The sequence below is a fragment of the Sceloporus occidentalis genome, unplaced genomic scaffold (assembly GCF_023333645.1).
Source record: "Sceloporus occidentalis isolate IW3139 unplaced genomic scaffold, rSceOcc1.0.p SCAF_6, whole genome shotgun sequence".
Lineage (NCBI taxonomy): Eukaryota > Metazoa > Chordata > Lepidosauria > Squamata > Phrynosomatidae > Sceloporus > Sceloporus occidentalis.
The window spans coordinates 41,906,761-41,930,815 of NW_028316986.1; the positions used below are offsets into that span (position 1 = coordinate 41,906,761).

At 42.2% G+C, this 24,055-nt stretch overlaps 1 protein-coding gene across 1 annotated transcript in view; it reads left to right on the forward strand.

Moving 5' to 3' along the window:
• LOC149310662 (dynein axonemal heavy chain 14-like) overlaps nt 1-24,055 on the forward strand; it is a 352,749-nt gene that overhangs the window by 61,476 nt on the left and 267,218 nt on the right. The window contains 4 exon segments of the mRNA XM_089529413.1: nt 8,895-9,210; nt 12,136-12,184; nt 16,578-16,675; nt 19,214-19,386. Coding sequence (XP_089385539.1) covers nt 8,895-9,210; nt 12,136-12,184; nt 16,578-16,675; nt 19,214-19,386 — 636 coding nt within the window.

The following is a 24,055-nucleotide window of genomic DNA, read 5'->3' on the forward strand; positions in this document are numbered from 1 at the left end:
CTCTTCCTCCTCTCCAGTTGCCTGCTCCTCCCTGGATTCCATCCCTCCTTCTGAAAGGGGAAAATTCACCCCCAGAAAAACTGCCCTCAAGCCTCCCAAAAAGGGCGGGAAAAGTCTCCCGGGCTCCTCTGCAGCTGCTGCTAAGACAAAAACTAAGCGACCAGCGCCACCTACTGGCCAACAGCACAAATCAAAAAGGCCCAAAGCCTCCATTATTCTGCATTCTGCTGATGATGAGGATGATGCAGAGGACCTTTCAAACAAATTATCTCACAGTGAAGAGGGCTTACTCACCCTTGACGAATTATCTGTTGATGATGATGATGGAGAAGATCCCACACCCTCCTCCAACAGACTTTTCCCCCAAGAGGACTTTCAAATCCTGTTGAAAAAAGCAATAAAAACTCTTGAATTGCCTATAAATGCTACCATCCCTCAAACTCAAGACACAGACCTTCCCCAGGGAAAGGGCGACTCCTTCCCACAACCTGGGCCCCCTTCTATCGAGGTCCCCTTTACTTCAGATTTTATGAAGGTTATTAGGGAAGAGTGGTCTAAGCCAGCCACAGCCAGACCAAATCCTCAATCATTCAAAAAATTTTATAACCTTCCCCAATCGGTCATGTCAAAGCTCCAAGTCCCCTTGGTTGATGCTCCCGTTGCAGCTTTGACCACATCCGCGGTCTACTGCAAAGATGGAGACGATGCCCTAAAAAACCACGAAGACAAAAGAGCCGATTCGGCCTTAAGAAAATCATTTGATGCCTCCTCCACAGCCATCAGGGCTGCATCTACTGTCTCCATTCTCTCCAGGGCCGCTTTTACTTGGGCTAGAGACCTTATCCAAGAAGTACCTAAGGGCAACATTAAATTACGCCAGGGCATCAATAAACTTCTCAAGGTGTTGGCTTTTTCTTCTGATGCTTCTCTTGACATCATGCAACTAAGTGCCAGGGCTCAAGCAGCATCTGTCCCAGTAAGGAGACAGATTTGGCTAAAAAATTGGACGGTTGATGCCAAGTCCAAACAAAACCTCACCATGGCCCCCTTCAGCGGACAAAAACTATTTGGAGACGCACTTGAACCCGTCCTCATAGAAACCAAGGACAAGAAAAAAGCCTTACCTTCACTACCCAAAAGAGATGAAAAGCGATCTTTTCGCCAGGGACAGGGTTCCTTTCGCTCATACAAAAACAATCAATCTTCCTTTCGTTCCAGAGACCCTAGGTCCAACAAAAATCAGTGGTCTGACCGAAAGCCATATGGCCGACAACAATACCACTCCCGAGGATTCGGAAGGCCTAACAACTCTTCCAACCAACAACAGGGGCCATCTATCTCCAAACAAAACCGTAATTCCCCCAGAGAATGACTGGCCGCCACACCTAGTGGGCGGCAGACTTCTACACTTCGCCCACATTTGGGAAGCCTCAACTGCAGACAAATGGGTTCTCACCACACTGAGACACGGTTATCTGATAGACTTTTACAACCTTCCTCACGACCACTTTGTTCCATCACCGATGTCTCAACGTCACAAAAAACACAAGTTGATGTTACAAGCCATAGATCACCTACTACAAATTGGAGCGATAGAACAAGTTCCATCTTCAGAAATGTACAAAGGTTGCTACTCTATTTTGTTCATTGTGCCAAAAAAGGACGGGTCATGGAGGGCTGTACTGGACCTAAAATGGGTCAACAAATTTGTCAGAAAACGTCGTTTCCGTATGGAAACTCTAAAGACCATCCTAGAGGCCATCAGACCTCACGACTTTCTTTGTTCCCTAGATTTAACTCAAGCCTACCTTCATGTTCCTGTTCACCCTCTCCACCGCCGATTTCTGAGATTCTCCTACCACCACAACCATTACCAATACAAGGCCCTTCCATTTGGCCTCTCATCAGCTCCTCGGGTTTTTACAAAGATCATGATATCGCTGGTGGCCCATTGGAGACTACAGGGAATCCACGTCCATCCTTATTTGGACGACATCTTAATTCGCTCACCATCACTCCAACAAGGCCGTCAGGATGTCCATCTGGTCCTATCCTCATTGACAAGACATGGTTTTCTGGTCAATCGTGGGAAGAGCCACCTAGAGCCTTGCCAACATATTCTCCACCTCGGGGCGATCATCGATACCCTACACGGCAAGGTATACCTCTCACCAGAAAGAATAAACAAACTTCGTCAGACCATCAACCTCGTGTCCCGCTCTCACTCGACAAACCTTTTACTCCTGGCGAGATTACAAGGCTTAATGATATCAACGATAGACTGCACACCCTGGGCCCGATTTCACTCAAGGCCTCTTCAGTGGTTTCTCCTTCCTCACCAAAAACACATATCCTCAAAGGTCAACAAACGACTGATACTTCCTCACAGAGTCAGACACTCCCTCCTTTGGTGGACTTCTCCCAATCTCAAAACAGGTTGGCCACTCTGGCCTCCTCAAGAACTACAACTGACGACAGATGCCAGTCTGCGGGGCTGGGGAGCCACACTCAACAACTCCTATACACAGGGAAGATGGTCCGTCCAAGAACAAAGCCACAACATAAATCTCCTAGAACTCAGAGCGGTGCGCCTGGCTCTTCTACAATTCTCATCCCTGGTCAAAGGACAACCAGTGTTGATTCGGACAGACAACATGTCAACAAAAGCCCACATAAATCGACAAGGAGGCACAAGATCAAAGTCTCTAATGAGCGAGACAGAGCTTCTTTTCAAGTGGTCACAAACAAATCTCCTCTCGATAAGATCAGAACACATCAAGGGGACTCTAAATACGAGAGCCGACTGGCTCAGCAGACAGGACATAGACCAGTCAGAGTGGCAGCTACATCCCCAAGTCTTTCACATGGTGACACACAAGCTCGGAACGCCCCTGGTAGATCTCTTCGCATCGCCCATAAACAATCAACTGCCACGCTTCTTCTCTCGGTTCCTAACTCAAGGAGCGGAACAAATGGACGCTCTACATGCCCCATGGCCAGACGGGATTCTATATGCCTTCCCTCCAACGTCCATGATCAACAAGTGCCTAAAAAAGGCAAGAAAAGAAAGAGCGACAATAATTCTAATAGCCCCATACTGGCCAAGAAGACCATGGTTCTCAGAGATCCTGACAATGGCTCAAGAGTCTCTCAAGCTCCCGCTTCGCCCAGACCTTCTATCCCAGGGTCAGTTTCACCATCCAGATCCAGCCTGGCTCAACCTTCACGCTTGGAGGTTGAACGCCGAAATATGATAAAAGAAGGGCTCACGTCTAGGGTGATAGACACCATCATCAATGCTAGACGACCTTCCACCAGACGAATATACGAATATTCTTTCAGATCATTTGCCCGTTGGTGTAAGCTAAACAAACTTAACCCACTCAAGGCATCTGTGAGCTCTCTACTTTCTTACCTCCAAGAAGGACTTGATAAAGGTCTTAAGCCCAACACTCTCAAAAGACAGGTCTCTGCCATCACGTCTGCTTTTCCTCAAAAACACGCTAACAAACTGTCCAACAACTACTATGTCAGAAGGTTTCTTCGAGCAGCCACTCTCATCCGACCTCCCACAGTACACAGATACCCTAACTGGGACCTACACAAGGTACTTTCGGCTCTTACCAAAGCTCCGTTTGAACCACTAAAAGACATAGACTTAAAATTCCTTACCTGGAAGGTTCTATTCCTCACAGCCATCACCTCGGCCAAGAGAGTCTCAGAACTTGGCGCCCTGTCCATACGCAAAGTGCTCTGCGTGTTCAGAGAAGACTCTGTGTTGCTAAGACTAGATCCAACGTTTATAACCAAGATAAACTCTACATTCCACAGGTCCCAAGATATCATCCTACCTTCTTTTTGCCCTCAACCCAAAAAAGACTTGGAAAAGACCTGGCATACACTGGATGTTCGGAGGGCTCTCCGCACTTATATTAATAGAACTAAAAGGTTCCGTTTGACTGACAGCCTTTTTATCTCGTTCCACAAAAATTCCATGGGAAAAAAGGTGTCCGTTTCTACACTTTCTCGATGGATCAGGTCCTGCATATCCATGTGTTATACAGATTCTACAAAGCCTCTTCCTGGAACTGTTTTCGCTCATTCTACACGTAGTGCTTCAACCTCGCAAGCACTCTCCACTAATGCCTCTCTAGAAGAGATCTGCAGGGCAGCTACATGGTCCTCGACATCTACCTTTGTCCGACATTACCGCCTGGACTCCTTCCAGTCATCTGAGGCGGCTTTTGGAAGAAGGGTACTACAGGCTGTAGTACCTCATTAACTCAATCTTCTTCTACCCACCCTTATTTTTGGGGAGCTATGCCATGTCCCATACATCAAGGATGCCTTCTCTCCATCGCTGGAAAAATAAACATTGGCTTACCTGGTGAGATGTTTGTTTTAAGCGATGGAGACGAAGGCATCCTCCCCTCCCTCTGATTGGTCTTGATCTCCTGGCACCCAGTTTTTGAGGTCAACCATTAGTGTTTTTTCTCGTCACATGGGACGTTTACAGTTTTTTGGTTACTGGGTCTTTTTCAGATGCCCTAAAATTTGGTTCTTAGTTGTTTGAGAGTTCTTAGAAACTTTCCTTCTCTAGGCTGTTACATTAACTGAAACTTGCTTTGGGGGTTAGTCCTATCCTGTGGACACGCCTCTAAAGTTTTGTCTACTTCCTGCCTGACCTAGAGCGAGCCACAGGGTCTAACCCATACATCAAGGATGCCTTCGTCTCCATCGCTTAAAACAAACATCTCACCAGGTAAGCCAATGTTTATATCCCTGGCAAAAGAAGGGGGCCCAGGATAACATAGGTCATAAGGAAGCCAAATGTACCTTAAGTAGATTTTAATGTATTCATGTATCTTTGCTCTGATTGCAAGAAGAAACTATAGTCCTCCCTTCCTTTATGTTCCGGACCCCCCCCCCCCCATGTAAGGGAAAAAATGTGGATGATGGGGCTCGTGCTTGCGGCAGTGACGCGTGGGGCTCATGCCATGGGAGCGCGTGCCATTGATTTCTTCCAGTGCGCGGTTCCCTTCCTTCCAGGAAGGTTTCCAGTGTATGCTGGAAGCTGCATAAAACGCACCTGCGTTTGACGCAGGCACACTGTATATATTTAAATTTTGAACCAGCCAATAGAACATACGTTAGGGACCTGCTATAAACTACTATAAAAGTCACCATTTTCTTCTGTTCTAGGCCCCAGTTTGACTTTTGGAATAGGAATTCCACTGGGTCTGCCAGCTTAATAAACTCTGAATTCACAGCGATTATCTGGGTTCTCTTACCTACTTTGTTCTATCAAGTTATGGACTAAGTGAGAGTGGTCCAAGCTATTAAGAACCCGGTTTTCTATAACATTTCTTTTTATAAATCTATTCAACCAGTGCTCCTTTTTGAAACAAGTGAACTTTAATTTTATTTACAAGCATGTGTTAAGATTGTATCTTTATCCAGATTGTTTCACAGATCATATGGTTACAGTAGTTAAGTACTTTGATAGTTACAAGTTATTTCCTATTCAGTTCCCTCACTGAACTCTTTCAAGCCTAAACTGTTTCTTGCTTTTCTTAATCTTTTCCTCGTTTACCATTAAATGTCTTCCTCTTTAACAGAACTATGAATTCTGTTATGAATCCTGAATTCCTATTGTCACCTCTCAGAACAAAACAGATCTGAACTAATCTTAAACAGACACACTCTCCCTTTTCTCACTAAACCTCTTCACATCTTACAGTACTCACACTCTGACTGACTCCTCCCCTTCATGGCCACTCCCCCTGTAGCCAGCCTGAAACAGGATTGGCTATTGGGGAAATCAACTCTGCCTGGTGACTCACCACAATCACACAGATGAATTGTACCCATTTTTGCCAAACCTTTACATGGCAAGCAAAGGATAATAAAGCTTCCTGTCTTAAAGCTCTTCAGTGGGAAGGAGCTCTCCAAACTGTGCCTCTTGCAACCTGTAATAAGCCACTTCATACAGCTTTGGTGACTTTCTGCTGCAGTCTGTTTTCATCTATAAGCACCAGGTGGATCTCTTGTTGAGCCAGACTGCTGAAACTATCACTCAGGTTTCCTTGGCAGAGATGCTAGTGCCCTTGGCCCTGATGGCCTGAGACACCCCTAAGCCTTCTTTCAGGATGCAGAAATCTAATAACATTCCACTTACTCAGGGGAAGTTTCTATAAAAAGAAAAACATCCTTCCTCTATGGCTCTGTTGGAGGAGGAGGAGGAGGAGTATAAGGGCCAAACACTGGTGCTCACCTCCACCAGACTCACTCCTTCCAGACCTTCCACTCAAAAGCCACATCTGTCCTCATCTCATATCCTAACCTCTCCATTGTTTTCATATTGTTTGCCTAGCCCTGTGCTGGAGAGAATTGCTAGGGAGATAGATAGTCATTCTGATGAGGTCCAAATTGTTGGCTCCTACTCAGAAGGGGAAATTCTGGACAAATCGCTTTCCCACAGTCTGGCTCTGAGCCACCACCCAAAGGACCCTGAGTTAACACTAAAGGGGACTGGTATTGAAAGGGTGTAACACACTGAAGTTGACCAGGTAACATAGCCTTCTACTCATTCTCAATACAAAAGTAGGAGTTAGTCCCAAGAAAACTCCTGATCTCAATTTCAACGTTTCTTTTCCTCACTCTATTCTTACAAGGATTTGAGACAACACCATTATTGGGGAGACCTTGTGTGTTCTCCACCCTTTCATTAGGATAGATATCCACTGTATTTGCGGGAGCCCTCTCATTATAAATGAACCCATTTTACAAATATTTTGGAGCTTGTGAGGATCACTACAGTGAGCACTCATAGGCTTAAAACAGACAAGCCAAAAAGTGCAGCTTCCTGCTGCTTCAGGACTGTGGCGTGCAGATGATGCGCACACACACACAATATGGCCAGAAGCTGCCCTGAAGCTGCCTAAGGGAGCTCAAAGCTGGTAAGAAAAGGTGTGACAAAAAGCTGATCCTTGCCAGTGGCCTCTTTGGGACCACGAGGTCTGGCTGCCATGGTCCTGTCTGTCTGCTTGACCCCTTCATCAATCAGTTGCTTTTACCTGTACCTCCAAATCCAAGTGTCCTACAGCCATGACATCTAGGCCCCAGTCTCCCTTGCATTCAAAGCTACTACCCTTTCCTCCATGAGATGACACTGCTTCTGCTCAGTATCCCATTGCACCTCCACTACCTCAACCTTTTAGAGGAGTCGATTTCCTCCCTTGACCCCTCTTGCGGGTGACTGAAACCCTGTTTCCCCATTGGATGACCTAGGTATCTTTTTGGAGCTGGTTTCTAAATAATGTTTAAATGACCTTCAAATTAAAGAACTTGAACTACTTCTTGCAGACCCAGTGTTTAAAAGGAATGAGCCTCAAAAGACTCCTCTGATAGCTATCCCTGTTTCTGGCATTGTGGGAAGTGGTGGGTTTTTCCTGGCAGATCTCAGCCTTGGTTCCCTTCAAGGAGAACTGAAGATCTCTACCATGTGTAGAAAAAAGACAGTGCAGTGCTGTTAAGTGCATGTACTTTACAGGGTCAATGGCTGGTGGTCCGACTCAGAGAAGTCATGTCATATCAAAGTCTTTAATTTGTTTGCTGTTTGGAAAGTCTTTTGCATATTCCAGAGGCTGTTTTGACACAGGACCATTCAGGTGGCTACAAACAACATGACAGTATTCTTCTGCCTCAACAAGCAAGGAAGCACACATTCACACACTCTCCAGCTTACACTCCAGATCTGGTGCTAGTGCTTCTGTAGAGACATATTCCTCCTGGCAGTGCATTTGCCAAGTATTGACAATGTCCTTACCAATGATCTCAGCATGACGTTTTGCTATAGTTAATTGTTAGTGAATCTTTCTTACAATGGTTTGCAAGGGCTCTCAGAAGTCTATTTAGTCCTATTCTAGTGAGTGACATAAGCACAACATCATTGGCGTAAACAAGGATTGATATGGGTCTGTTTGACAGAGTTGGGTGATGTGATGGTATAGCTGATGTACTGGTAATCACAGAATTTATATAAAATTAGAGAGTTGGTGCTAATACACATCCTTGCCTTACAACATTAAAAGTAGGGATGGATCTTGTTGTATTTCCATGGCTGTTGCATCTTACTACAAGGCGGGAATCTTGATGCAGTTTTCAAATCAAGGTTAACAGGCATATTGGTAGCTTCTAGCTTTTCCCATAGCTTGTTTCTTGGGATGAGGTCAAATGCCGGCAGCCTAATTCCCTCCGGAGGAAAAAGAACTCGGAAAAACTGGGGTTTTTTTGTGCTGCAGGGCGGATGTTGCGAGTGTGCCAATGGCGCACTCACGACATAAGTCCCGTGTGGACGCCACACAGCGCTTATGTCACAATGGTGGCACCAGTGTACATGGGATGTTGCCATTGTTACGCCACCACACCGTGCTAGGGTTAGGGGCTGTGCGGTTGCCGTGCAGCCCTAACCTTAGTATCACCGGGAGTATGGTGCATTTGGGCGGTCTGTACCATGCCATAGATTGCATCATTGGCTATGGGAAATTTGGAGTGCTTAGTGTTACAGAATTTAATAGCTTTCCCAACACACAAAGGCTGTTTTTCAATATTTTTCTTAAAGCAGGATATGCTTAAGTTTAATTAACTAAAACATGACCATAGATGAGGAATTAATTAATGCCATGGTTTATTGTTTTCATTTTTTTACCCATTACTGAGTCAGTCTTTTCCATTGGAATACTTTGCTTTCTAATTACATAATTTTGGTAGAACTGTCTTCAGTATTGTATAGTAGTTGTTCTGCTTTTTGCATTAGAACAGTTTTAAAGAAAAATGATAAATGTCAGTTATTTTATTTTCAGTTCATGCTATGTATAATATGTATACTTTAGATACTTGAAGAAGTGAAAAGGGAGCTGAAAGGAGAGGAAGAATATTCATCAACATTTGAAGTAAATATATGTCTGCGAATTCCTTATGAAAAGGACTACTATGGAAAATATCAAAATGATGATGATGATCTGCCAGAAACACCATTAGAACCTGTGAAAGAAAAGTTAGAACACGGTGAAAATTTTACTACTGTATATCAATGTGACAGCAAAAGCAAATGTGAAGTACAGACAGAAAGGACTACTTCTCAGGAGTCAAATGCATCCAGTAGTGAAGAACTAATGAAATCTAGGGGTAAGAACTATGGCATTCTTTGTGTCTAATGCTATGTTTGATATGGAACAAACCCGAGTAGCCTTCAGGATAACATTAACTGTACCACCATTTCGGAGTTTAAATCACGGGCAATATGCTGACACTGCTGTGTTCCTATGGAAGCCAACATCCCGTTGAAAAATAGCCTGTAACTGTAATGCCTCCCATGTTTATTTTTTTAAAAAATATATTCTTTAAAATTTTCTTTAAGAACATCACATTTTACCCAAATTTTCACTATGTATATGTAAATACATTTAGGTTGTGCATGTGATATTGTAATTTGAAGGTATAATTTTAATTTTGTTAGTTGTTTATGTCACAACTATTAGTATTACATTCAGTGGTATATGGGAATTACAATTTACGAGTAACATTAGTGCAAAAAAGCGTTACTGGGGACACCACTGTCCAGAGGCAGTAGTTAGTGTGAGACAGAGACAGGAAAGTTTATTTATTTATTTCATTTATATGCTGCATTTCTCCCAGAAATGACCCAAAGTTAGTAGAAAAGAGTGTTTAATCTGTAATACGGTTTAAAAAATCTAATTCAAACGCATTTATATTAGAAATGTAACTGGTAAATTTATGTGAAATTGTTATTTAAATTTAAAATTAATGCCTGCACCAAAATCTTTACCAGAATATAACGGAAAAATGCCATCTGTGATATTACTGCTCCTCCTTCCTATCTTGAAGAGAAGGAAACTGTTTCATGAAAACGCCACTGAACCAAAAATCTTTTCTAGCTTTCCTTTCGTCTGTCTAATAGGCCTGAAATACATGGGCCAAATGACACAAATTCTGGTGTAGCATTCAGATGATGCTTGCTGCAAATGCAGCTGGAAGCCACAGCGATGCTACGCCATCTTGAAAGAACTGGGCCAAGAAGGAGTGGATAGGATCTGCTCATTCTGGTGGCCCAGTCTAGGACCGCAGCGGCACCCTGGATCAGGGCCGGGTGCATGTGGTCAAGAGATGTATGTGTCTGTATACTCTTATCACCCTGACTGGTTCCAAGGCGGACATGGAGAAATGGACTGTAAGGCCCAAGTCCCTGCACTATTTGCCATGTTCCCTCTATAACCGTTTGACTATTACCTCCAGCCCTTGATGAACTTCTCCTCCCAAAGTACTGTCTCCCTTCCCCCTCATAACTCAGACATTCAGAGATCAGAGATGTGCCTATATACACTATCACCCTGACTGGTTTCAAGGCGGACTTGGAGGGGTTGACTGTGAGGCCCAAGTCCCTGCACTATTTGCCTTGTTCCCTCTATAACTATTTGACTATTATCTCCAGCCCTTGATGAACTTCTCCTCCCAAAGTACTGTCTCTCGCCCCCCTCATAACTCAGGCATTCATTATATGTTGTTGTCCTAATGTGAGGCTCAGATAGGAGGATGTGTTTTGGACAGCTACTCTTTTTCTCAATTGCCTGACACTCCTCTCTCCTATGACTGGTACCTTGCTAGTCTTCCATTTGTGTGTGTCCAGGAAAGCAGCCAACAACTGATAATGAGTCCAAAACAAAAAGACTCCACACAAAATTTGTGGAACCAGATGAGTCTTTCAAGGCAAACATAGGCAAAGGCAAACAAAGTCAGGCAGGAGTCAGTCCGAGTATAAACCAAAGGGTCAAGCCAAGAGCGAAGTCAGACAGTCCAGGTCAAGGGTTCTAGAAAAGTAGTGTGGTCAAGCCAGTTCATAGTCAAAAGGTTCAAGCCAAGAAATCAATACCAAGCAAAGACACAAAAAGCTTTCTCCAGAGAACTCAGCTTCTGACAAAAGCCCTGGTGTCCTTCCCAGCCTTTTATTATCAGCCCTTATTAGTGCAGTTGGCCTTGATAAATTGGTGTTTTTCATAAAGCCTCCTCGAGCATCAGAGGCACACCCTTTCAGATTGTCTCTGGCTAAAAGTAGGTATATGCTTGTCCTCCTCGTCCATGTCCACAGTATTCGAAGAGCCTGCTGTTGGGAAGTTTGGTTCCTGATTGTCTTCTAAAGTCACAGTATCTGCTGGAGCTGTCAGGGCAGAGCTAGGACCAGGCTGAGGCTCAAGTACAGTCTGAGGCTCCAGCTCAGCCTCAGAGTCCTCAGCCAGGCTGGGCTTGACACTGTGTAACAGAGACCATAAAGAAGGACAGGTTGCTTATCTGTAACTGTAGTTCCTTGAGTGGTCATCTGTGAACTCACAGGAACCCACCCATTTTTCCTACCTCTCCTTAGATACTTTCATGGGTTTTGAGGGCTACTGCTTTGGCGTCCATGGAACTGAGGGTTTAGATGGGAAGCACTCTGGTTGAGCATGAAGATACTGGACACAATGCTAAATGCTTATATAATGACTGTAGAAGGTTCCCAATGATCCACTGCAAAGCCTCAGATAACTGATTTATGTGAGTTCACAGATGACCACTGGATGCATTGCATCTATGCATTACGGTTACAGGATAGCAACCTGTCCTTTACATTGTTTAAATCAATGACGTTGATTTTAATTTAGTGGGTGCATTATGTGCTATTGTCATTTTTTCTTACTGTCATTTTTTCTTACAATATACAGTCTTCATGGCCTTAGATTTTGCAAAATATACACAAAATATAGGGCCCAGCCTATAACAAAATAGCAGTTAACCAAATTGCCCCAATCCGCTAGTTGTGAATGGGATGAAAGATTTGGTGAAAGGCATTTAATACTTTTTTAAATGTTGTTTTTCTGTTTGTATGAGAGATATTGTCAGAAAGTGACAGAAAATTTCAGAAAGTACATTCAATATATTTTCCAGAACTTTTTTTATTTTTTAAAAAGTTTGTTCATTGGGAATATTACAAATGTCATTAGAAGAGAGATGTTTTTACAGATTGATATGACAAAAAAAATGAAGAGGCTATTTAGTTCATTACCTTTGCTTTTGTCCCAGGCCAAGAATCTTTTTCTGAATCCAACAATGTACCAATCATATATGAGAGGTATGTATAGTCATAGAAATCTTGATTTCATCACATAAGACATTGTAATACTCTAGTTGGTATTAAATATTTTTCTAAGTAGTCTGCAAGGTCTCATTCACTGGGGGGCGTAGGGTGTATGTCGACTGCACCAGGTGACACCTGGCCTAACACACTCCTTCCTTCTCCCACACTGATTTACTCTGATGTAAACTGGCACATGGCAGGGAGGGAGGGTCCACTGTGCACCTTCCCTCTCTCCCATGCACCATTTTACTCCAAAGTAAACTGGCGCGTGGCAGGGAGGGAGGGTGCTCTGCCACGTACCAGTGTACTCACGAGTAAAATGGCATCTGGAAGGGAAGGAAGGGGAGTGCCATTTGGCTTCTCCCCACAAGCCCCGCCCCTGCACTCGGTGACACCTGGTGGAGAAATGCCACTGATCTCATTTACTAGCAGGGTAGCTGTGTTATTCTCAGAAAACAAAAGAATTCATAGTGTCTGAAATTGAGCATGGGACTTGAGCATCCACGGATTTTGATATCGGGGGGGGGGGGGGGGCTGGAATCTTATTTTAGAGGATACCAAGGGCCCACTACACTAGATACCAGCAGTTGCAAGAAGTATGAAGCATGACAAACAACATGAATAGGAGCAATGGAAGGAGGAGCAGGAAGAGGAAGCCTATCATGGTCAGGCTGGATACATTTTTTGCTTCCCCTACTGTTTGTATCACTGTCAGCCAGCCATTTGATCAACCATCAGACAAGGTATAAAAAATGCTAGTTAACCATCTTTGACTGCTTCTCCTTTTGAATGTCATCTTTTAGATTGCAGGCTTATGGTTTGAATTTTTCCTCCTTCCCTCCCAGTACTTCTTTTATGATGCAAATGTTCTTCAGATGCTTCCTCCTCTATCACACACATTATTCTCCACATTACCCCAACCATCCTCACTTCCATTCTGGTGACTTCTCTGCTCACATTTGGGCAGTGGTTTCAAGGGAATTAACCTTTCTGCCTTTTACCAACTTGCTGTGCTCCAATTTTGCTATATAGATAGATTATATAATTGAAAGTAGAAGATGGAGAAGTTCTGTTCTTGCAGCCAGAACTAGACCAGGTGGTGACAGTGACACAGATTATGAACTACTTATATCAAAAATTAGAATAAAGCTAAAGAATAAAACAAAACTGTAATGACAGCAAAATGTGATCTGAGCAATATCCCAACAGAATTTATGACAATGTAAGAAATAGATTTACACCAGTAAAGTAATTGATCAAGAACCAGAAGAACTATTGACAGAAGTCAAGGACATAATCACAGAAGAATGCAGACAAACACTCTCAGTATAGAATCATAGAATCGTAGAGTTGGAAGAGACCAGGAAACTATGTATAATAGATGAAATGCTTCAAGCAGTAAAAGGAAGAAGAGAAGCAAAAGGAAGAGGCGACAGGAATAGAACCAGAACCATGAATACAACAGTACAATGATTAATGCACAAGGATGAAGAGAACTACTATAATGTTCAATTTAGAGAAATAGAAGACAACAAGAAAAAAGGAAGAACAAGAGACCACTTCCATAAGATCCAGGAACTCAAAGGGAAGTTCAAACCAATAGGTGGGATACTTTATGACATGGAAAAGAACATAATACAAGATCAAAAAGAAATAAAAAGACATTGGATTCAATAGACAGAAGAGTTCTCTAAAAGTGATTAAAAATGACACATGGAATGAAGAACTACACAAAGATGAACGCCAAGTTCTAAAAAGTGAGGTGAAGCTGCAATAAGAGAAACTGGTAAAAATAAATTACCAGGAACAAATAATATTCCCACTGAACTGCTACAAGCCACTCAAACAGAATCAGCTCTAGTGTTAATTAATATATGTCAACAAATACGGAAAACAAAACAGTGGCCAACAGACTGGAAAAGAACAATATACACATATACACCTCCGTCCACAAAAACAGACACAACAGGCTGTAGCAACTATAGGATCATGGCATTAATTTCCCATGGAAACAAAATTATGCTCAAAATTCTGCAACACTGATTCCAACCATACATGGAGTGAGAGATCCCAGAAGTACAAGCAGGGTTCAGGAAAGGAAGAAGCACTAGGATCTGGGGACCACATTGCAAACATAAGATGGCTAATGGAGCACATAAAAGAATTCCAGAAAAGAATCAGAATCTGCTTTATAGACTATGACAAAGAAAGGAACATATTACAAGATGAAAAAGTAATAATCACGGGTCTGAATTCACAAGGTCTAAGCAGAGCAGTGGAGGACAGGGAGTCTCGGAGGTGTCTCATCCATGGGTTTGCCATGAGTTAGGGTTGACTCTAGGGCAGTTAACAATAGATAAGCAGAACACACAGTTAGTATTGCCCCAAATGGTAAAATGTTCTGTCTCCCAATATGGAATGTCTTGTTTTGATTTTTGGTGTCATATATTATATTATATATGAGTACTGAATGTAAATTTGTTTCTTCTTTATGGTCTCTGTGAAATCACACAATCTGTTCTTGTCACCTGCTCAGTAACCGCTATAGAATATTTTTGAGCCAGAAGATTTGGCAAGAGCCCTGGCTCCACTCCCTCCACTCCTCCCTCTCCCTCCCCCCTCTCTCTCCAGATGTGTGTGTGTGTGTGTAAAACAACCAACAAATATCATTAATGACAAATATGAAAATAGAGAAATGAATATATTTATAATAACTATGAATGATAGAGAATTGAAAATTTATAAAGAGTTAAAGAGAATCTCATACTGGACATACAATATGAAAAATAGCATAGACTATAGCCCAAAGTGACATTACACATACGACAAGATAATAAATGAAATATATAACAATGTACAAATATACAACACAAAGACCAAGTCTTATGCAAGTAAATAAACACCAGCTGTAGAATCAAGTACTTAAGAATCAAGAACAATCCAACAATGACAAAAAAACTCATTGAAAGGTCCAGCAAACAATTACTGATGACTGGCGGGCTATAAATCATATGCCATCAGATGCTCCTTCCTGGGACTTGTATAACCATTTTCTTCTGAGGCAATGTTAGCTTTTCAAAGCTTCCTCTGCCCAAGTCACTAGTTATAAACAAAAGGAAAATGCACAAGAAATTATCATCCAAGTAAATTTTGTATAAGTATCCAGATGTAACATGTAACAACTTATTGCATAGATACTTCCCAGACAAACCCTTCTGTGTTCTAACCACTTGTTCTCCTCCTTTTGTGATGTCAACAAAAAGATTTGATTTATTTATTAAGATCATCATAGCCACATCTGCCAACCAGGACAACTATTAACAGCAATAGCAATAGCAAGTACATTTCTATACCACTTATCAGTGCACTTAAGCACTCCCAAAGCGGTTTACAATGTGTGAGCTATTTGCCCCCAACAAGTTGGGTACTCATTTTAGCAATCTACAAAAGGATACAAGACTGAGTCGACCCTGGAGCCCTGCATGATTGAATTCATAACCGTGTAGCTGTGAGAAGCTGCAGTAGCAGCATTTAAGCACTGTGCCAAAATATTTGTGTCTCAAAATAAACCTGTCAGGCTTGTATCTTAATTTAAATTAACTTGATACAGGACAATAAATCACTTTATTGTGAACTTCCTTATTTCATGATTCAGGTTTTAGCCTTTAACTATCAAAAGTTCAGCCCCATGATGCCTTCCAAGGGCCAATTTTGTGACCCTTAGGGGCCCAACAAGCTAGAATGGTATAATGGTTTGAGCACTGGACTACACCTCTGAATCTGAATCCATGCTCAGCCATGAAAACCCACTGGGTAATCTTGGGTAAGTCAGACTCTCTCAGCCCAAGAAGAAGGCAAGGGCAAATTCCTTCTGAACAATTCTGCCAAGAAAAGTCCATAATAGGTTCATCTAAGGCTCGTCATAGGCTGGAAATAACTTAAAGGTGCATAGTAGCAACGAAAGGGTCCAAAAATTAATACATTGTACAAAATTATTTTCTGAAAATTTGTTTTCCCTAATAAGCCTGCAAAATGCCCCCTAGGCCTAGGGAGTTGGGGGGAGACAATTTCAGCATTTTCCCCTGGCCAGTTTTTCACAGCAAAGTACCCCCCCCCCCAAAGTAAGAGGGGATCTGGAAGTTGGTTTCTATGTTAACTCTTTGAGGAAAAAAGTCCTCTTGTGGACCTCAAATAGCCCATAGAGTAACAAAAACGTGGTGAAATTGCCCCCATTTCCTCTATGGAATGGTGGGGGACATTCAGGCACAAGGGACATGCCAGAAAATTTGGAGATGGTGACCCTACATATACCAATTCCACTCAAAAATGTCACAGACATTAATTCTTCTGGAGATCTTTTACTGGTAAAAATGTTTTTCTTTTGTAGTTCTCCACTATTCTGTACAGATGTATGTCTAATTCCCAACAGAAGAGAGTTTTCTGTACAGTTGCAAGGAATTTTGGATGGACTGGAAAACATTATTGGTAAGCAACTTCAGTTAATCATTGTGCAGTTCTAGTTATAATTATTATTAATTTATCCATAGATGGTGTACTAGGTAATTTGCTGAACATAGTGGTGATGGTGCATTTGCTCATTGAAAGAAAGAGGTCTAGTATAAGTATAAATGATTTGCTGTTTTTCATAGGACAGAAGAATAAATACCTAGTTCCCAGAAGCTATATTCATTACCATTTATCAAGGTTGTTTCCAAGAATGTCATGGGGTACCTTGTCAAAGGCCTTACTGAAATCAAGATATGCTATATCCACAGCATTCCCTTCATCTACTGTTTTGTCCCAAGAGCGATGCTATGGACTTTGGGTGTAGTAAGGCCTCTGGCTCTCGGGATCACAGCCAGAACAAAAGACTTGTCCATACATTTCTTAAGTTTTTAAAAGCTTTACTGGTTATAACACAAAAACATGAAACTGATCTCCTTTTTCTCAATAGTCCTTCCTAAATACCTTGCTCTCTTCTTGGTGGATTCTATCTTTCTTTTTCTGAGGACTATCTTTCTTCTTTTGTGGACTTATCTTTTTGTCAAAGGAAAATACTCTCTCCAGGTCTGACTTGGCTGAAATCTTACTACACACTGAAATTTAGCTAGAGGGAGACAGCATAAGACCCTGGGATTTCCCACAATCCTTGTCTTTCTTAAAGCTGTAGATCTCTATTTCCCCTCCCAAACTGATACACAGAAAAGCCTGTTATAATCTCAACTGAATATATGTCTCAAGACCATCAAAGATGCTCTGGAGGCATGACATCTATCAAGCTGGTAATTTTATCAAAAAAAGAGATCAGATTTGTCTGGCATGACAGGTTTCAGAGAAACAAGAATGCTGTGGATATAGCATATCTTGATTTCAGTAAGGTCTTTGACAAGGTTCCCCATGACATTCTTGGAAACAAGCTTGGAAAATGTGAGCTAGACAAGACAACTGTTACATGGATTTATAATCGGTTGACCAGCCGAACACAAAGGGTGCTCAACATTTGCTTCTTTTCATCTTGGAGAGAAGTGACCAGTGGGGTCCCACAGGGCTCTGTCCTGGGCCCAGTGCTATTCAACATCTTTAGCAATGACTTGGGTGACAGTATTGGAGCATGCTTATCAAATTTGCAGATAACACCAAATTAGAAGGAGTAGCTAACACCCCAGGGGACAGGATCAAAATTTAAAATGACCTGAATAGACTTGAAAGCTGGGCCAAAGCTAACAAAATGAAATTCAACACAGAAAAATGTAAGGTACTGCACATAGGGCAGAAAAATGAAATGCATAGATATAAGATGGGGGACACCTGGCTGAATGAAACTACATGTGAAAGGAATCTAGGAGTCCAAGTAGATCACAAGTTGAACATGAGTCAACAGTAGGATAAGGCAGCTAAAAAGGCAATGCAATTTTAGGCTGCATCAATAAAAGTATAGTGTCTTTTAGTTCCACTCTATTCTAATAGTTCCACTCTATTCTGCTCTGGTCAGGCCCCACCTGGAATATTGTGTCCAGTTCTGGGCACCACAATTCAAAAAGGACATTGAGAAACTGGAGCATGTCCAAAGGAGGGCAACTAAAATGGTGAAGGGTCTGGAAACCATGCCCTATGAGGAACAACATAGGGAGCTGGGGATGTTTAGCCTGGAGAAGAGTTGTTAAGAGGTGATATGATAGCCCTATTTAAATATTTGAAGGAATGTCATATTGAGGAGGGAGCAAGCTTGTTTTCTGCTGCTCCAGAGAACAGGAGTCGGAACAATGGATGCAAGCTACAGGAAAAGAGATTCCAGCTCAACATTAGGAGGAACTTCCTGACAGTCAGGGCTGTTCCACAGTGGAACACACTTCCTTGGAGTGTGGTGGAGTCTCCTCCTTTCGAAGTCTTTAGGCAGAGGCTGGATGGCCATCTGTCGGGTATGCTTTGATTGTGATTTCCTGCATGGCAAGGGGTTGGACTGGATGGTCCTTGTGGTCTCTTCCAACTCTACGACTATGATTCTGTGATAAGAATATTAATTTCTTTCTCAGACATTTAGCATGGTAAATAAAACACTAGTTATTTTAAAACAGAGCACAAAAACTGATTCTAGGTGCAATTTGTTGTTGATGTTAGCTGCTGTTAATTTCAACTTTGTTTCTTTTCCTTGTAATCATACCTTTAAAATCCTATACACACACACACACACACACACACACACAGAGACTACCAGGTTAGAGATTTCAAGTATACGAATAAATTTTCACTTAAATACTTTTAACTACTATTTTATTAGCCCATTAAAGTTTTACCCAATTTTGTACTTAAAGAAACTAAAGTGGTATTTCTATTGCTTTCACAAATTGATCCTGATAGTTGCCTATGTTACAAGAAATGTTTCCTTTACTGAAAATAGTTGTAGGTCCTGTTAAATGAACTGTAAAGTATTGTAGAGTTTAGCATTTATTTTGAATGCTGCACAATTAATTTGTGTTTAGTTTACAATTAGTTTGTAAATACCTTTTAATTATCTCTTATTAGATCAGATTGAGCCATTTTCTCAAGATCCTCAGCTGTCAATCTTCGTTGTTCAGTCTTTACATAAAGTAATGCAGTCATATGAGACTTACGTTGGTCCTGAACCAGAACAGTATTTTGCAGCATGGCCACATTGTGATCTCATTCTAGGAACAGATCCAGATTATGAAAACAAAGTATGTTTTAAAAGTAAAGCTGTAAGAATCAGTTTTGGGTACTTAAAGTATGTTTTTAGTGAAATTATATTTCAGTCATGATCTCATCAGTATGTACTGTAAAAAATATTTTTGTTCTCTGAATAGCTGGAGGAGCAATCTATTCATATATATACTCCCTTATGGCAGCAGATTAAGGCAGTAGTCCCAAACTCTTTTCCCTTTAAGCATTTCCTCCCCCATTTTTCTCCTTTAGTTTTTAATTTCCTGCACTGCAAGCTTGCTGAAGTTTTTGCACCTCTCCTTTTCTTTAACTTTTCTACTCAAAATTTTTCAAAATACTAAGCTAGTTATCAATTGCAGTAAATAATTCAGAAAGGATAAAGAAAAATAGAAAAAACAGTGGACAATGGCCCAAAACACACTGCAGAAATAATCTAGTTTGACACCACTGTAAGTGCCCTGGCTCAGTGCTGGGGAATCCCAGGAATTGTAGTTTATTGTGGTACCAGAGCTCTCTGACAGAGAAGGCTACATGTCTCACAAAACTATAGTTCCCAGAATTCCCTAGCATTGAGCCAGGGCAGTTAAAGCAGTGTCAAACTGGATTATTTTTGCGGTGTGTTTTGGAACCTAGTTACAGATAGGAATGTATAGCTTCTTATTTTTAGGTTCACTGTTATGCAAGCTCCCCCCTAGCCAATAACACAGCTCCTGGACTTTGTTAAACAGGACAGGTTTATTGAAAGGAATGGAAAACAGAACATAGCAGGCATTATGTATTGAAAGGAATAGAAAACAAACAATGGTCAACAGATTGGAAACAATCAGTATACATCCCCATTCACAAAAAAGGTGACACAAAAGACTCCAGCAACTATAGGACTATAGCAATAATATTCCATGAAAGCAAAATTATGCTCAAAATTCTGCAACATAGACTGCAACCACATATAGAGAGAAATCCCAGAGACCCAAACAGGATTCAGGAAAGGAAGAGGAACTAGGGACCGCACTTCAAACATACTATGGCAAATGGAGTGCACCAGGGAATTCCAAAAGACAATCAGCATGTGATTTAGCCTTTGACTGCATAGATCATGAAAGGCTATGGAATGCCCTTAAAGACATGTGAGTGCCAATACATCTGATAGTCCTGATGAGAAATCTGTACTCCGGACAAGAGACTATTATTAGAACAGAATATGGAGAAAGAGGGTGGTTCCCAGTTGGCAAAGGAGTCATAGAAGGCTGCATCACCTTATCTGTTCAACTTAGATGCAGAACATATTATAAGAAAAGCAGGATTGGACATAGAAAAAAGAGGAGTGAAAATAGGAGGAAGGAATATCAACAATCTAAGATATGCAGATGATGCCATAATACTTGCAGAAAACCTCCTAGACCTGGAGCAACTAAGATCAAGGAAGAAAGTGCAAAAGCAGGCTTACTGTTGAACATAAAGAAAACAAAAATAATGACTAAGGAGAATCTACACAAATTCAACCTAGACAATGAAGAAATAGAACTAATAAAAGAGTTCTCATACCTGGGATCAAACATCGAAAGAAACGGGCACTTCAGCCAGGAAATCAGAAGAATATTTAGAATGGGAAGAGCAGCTATGGAAGAAATAGAAAAGATCCTAAAATGCAAAGATATACAACTGAGCACAAAAGTTAGAATCATACAAGCCATTGTATTACTTGTTACCATATATAGATGTGAGAGCTGGACAGTTAAAGAAGATAGGAAGAAAATCAGTTCATTCAAGATGTGGTGCTGAGGATGCTATGGACAACCAAAATGAAAAATAAATGGGTCCTAGGGCAGATCAAACCAAAAATCTCCCAGAAAGCAAAGATTACAAAACTGAGGCTGTCATACTTCAGAGACATCATGAGAAGGCACAGCTCACTGGGAAAAAACAGTTATGCTTACAGGTATGAATTTACAGGAACTAATGGAGGACAGGGGGTCTTGGAGATGTCTTATCCACAGGGTTGCCATGGGTAGAGATTGACTCGAAGGCACTTAACAACAACAACAAGATATCTTATTATCTCTCTGGAAATATTTCAAAATCCATATATATACATATGTGTGTGTGCGCGCGCGCACATGCATATATATTTCTTCTTCGTGGTCTCTGTGAATCACACTAATAGGTTATTCTGGGCCTGTGCAGTACGCTTGGGAACCTTCTTTGAGCTATTAGGGGCGTTTTGGCAGTAGCCCTTCCCACTCTCCAACTGCCCTATTGGGCCGGTTTCCTGCATAAACCCTCAGTTCCTTTTCTCTGCCATGTTCCAGCATCTAGGAACTCAGAGATTCATTTTCCTGTCAGATTTTAAAATTCTTTTTGACTGAACCAATCTGCATTTTGGTGGTAATTTTTTAAACATAATTCTTCATATTTAAACCAAACATTGCGGTTTCTTAGGAATCACATACCTAAATGTTAATGTAAATTCTGAGGTAAAATTGTTTTAACGGCAGCTTGCACTGCAATTTCTTAGAGAATCACATACTTAAATGTAAATTTAAATCCTGAGGTAAAGTTGTTTTAATGACAGCTTGCTTGTGATTTCTTAGAGATTTGCACACTTAAATGTTAATGTACATTCTGAGGTAAAATTGTTTAACGGCAGCTGGCCTCACCTTTGCATTTGGCAAGGCCCTTTCCTTCTCTGAGGAATTTTTTAAAATATACAGCCGCTCTCCTGGATCGGTGGGCTTGGCAGACTTTCTTTCTTCTCCTGAGGAATTTTTTTTAAAACAGTCAGCCCTTTCACTGGCACCCTTGGTAAAGTCCCCTTTCCTCCTGGGGAGAAATTTTTACAGTGGTGCCCGCCTCACTGGCACGCTTGACAAAGTCCCTTTGTACTCCTGGGGAGAAACTTTTAAAATGGCACCCGCCTCACTGACGCACCTACACCTCTTACCTCTGAAGAAAAGTTATAAAAGGTCCACTCACTTTACTTCCTTGCTTGGCTTGAGCCACTAAAGAAAACCTTTTTCATGGCCCTTCGCCTTACTTTCATGGCTAAGGGCCTTTGTTCTTCTGAGGAGGAGTTATCATCGGCTGCTCCTGACTTTGATTCTCACTGGTTCCTGATGCTCCATGCTCACACCAATTGGATGACAGCCTGACTTCACTCAGCATGGTCCCTGATCCTCTGGGATAAAACCGATTGCCTGGCAACTCAACTTCATCATCGGTCATTGACTCTCAGGGGTCAGATTGATTGGATGGCAGTCCAGTGTCAATTCTCATCAGTCCCTAACTCTCCAAGTCAAACCGATTGGCTGGCTGCCCAACATTGACCCTATTTGGCCCCTGATTCTTCAGAATCATACCAATTGGCTTGAAGCCATACTTTTACCCTCATTGGTCCCTGACTCTCCGGAATCATATCAGCTGGATGGCAACTTGATGGATACCAGCTGGATGGTAACCTGACATCGATCTTTGTTAGTCTCTGACTCTCCGGAGTCATATCGATTGGCTTGTAGCCCGATTTCAACCCACATCAGTCTGTGACTCTCCAGAGTGAAACAAATTGGCTGGCTCCCTGGCTTCAGTCTTCATTGGTCCTTGGCTTTTAGGAGTCAAACCTATGGGCTTGCAGCCCGACTTCAACCCTCGTTGGTCCCTGACTCTCCGGGCTCAAACCAATTGGCTCATAGCCACACTTTTATCCTCCTCAATCCTCCAGGATGGAACCGATTGGCCCTCATTGGTCCCTGACACTCTGGGGTCAAACCAATTGACTGGCTGCCCAACATCAACCCTCATCAGTCCCTGACTCTCCGGGATCAAACCAATTGAATGGCTGCCTGACTTCAATCTTCATTGGTCCCTGACTCTCCAGGCTCAAACCAATTGACTGGCTGCTCAACGTTGACCCTGTTTGGTCCCTGACTCTCCGGGGTCAAACTGATTGGATGGCTGCCCAACTTTGATCTTCATTGGTCCCTGACAGTCACACTGATTGGCTTGCAGCCTGACTTCGATCCTCGTTGGTCCCTGACTCTCCAGGGTCAAACCAATTGGCTGGCAGCCCAACTTCAATCCATATCTGTCCCTGTCTCGCCAGAGTCATACTGACTCGATGGCAACCTGAAATCGATCCTCATTGGGCCCTGACTCTTTGGAATCATACCAATTGGCTTGAAGCCCAACTTTGACCCTCATCAGTCCCTGACTCTCTGGGATCAAACCGATTGGATGGCTACCTGACTTTGATCTTCATCGGTTCCTGACATTCTGGAGTCATACCAATTGGCTTGCAGCCCGACTTCGACCCTCATCAGTCCCTGACTCTCTGGGGTCAAACTGATTGGCTCATAGCCACACTTTTATCCCCCTTAATCCTCCAGGGTGGAACCGATTGGCTCACAGGCTACTTCTGCCCTCATCGGTCCCTTCCTCTCCGGGGTTAAACCTATTGCCTCACATACCTGCTTTGATGCTTGTCGGCCACTGACTCTCTGGGGTGTCCCAGATTGGCCTATAGGCGATCTTACATGGCACCTTTCTCACGTATCAGGTGGTAGCCAGGTTGCCATCTTAATATGGCCGCATTCAATCCTTTTGGGAGAACAGATATTAAGGGCCTAGTGTCAGTACCGTTTTAAGCTGCACAAGAGGAGTCAAATGGAGCTGGCGCTTCAATTTCTAAGGGCC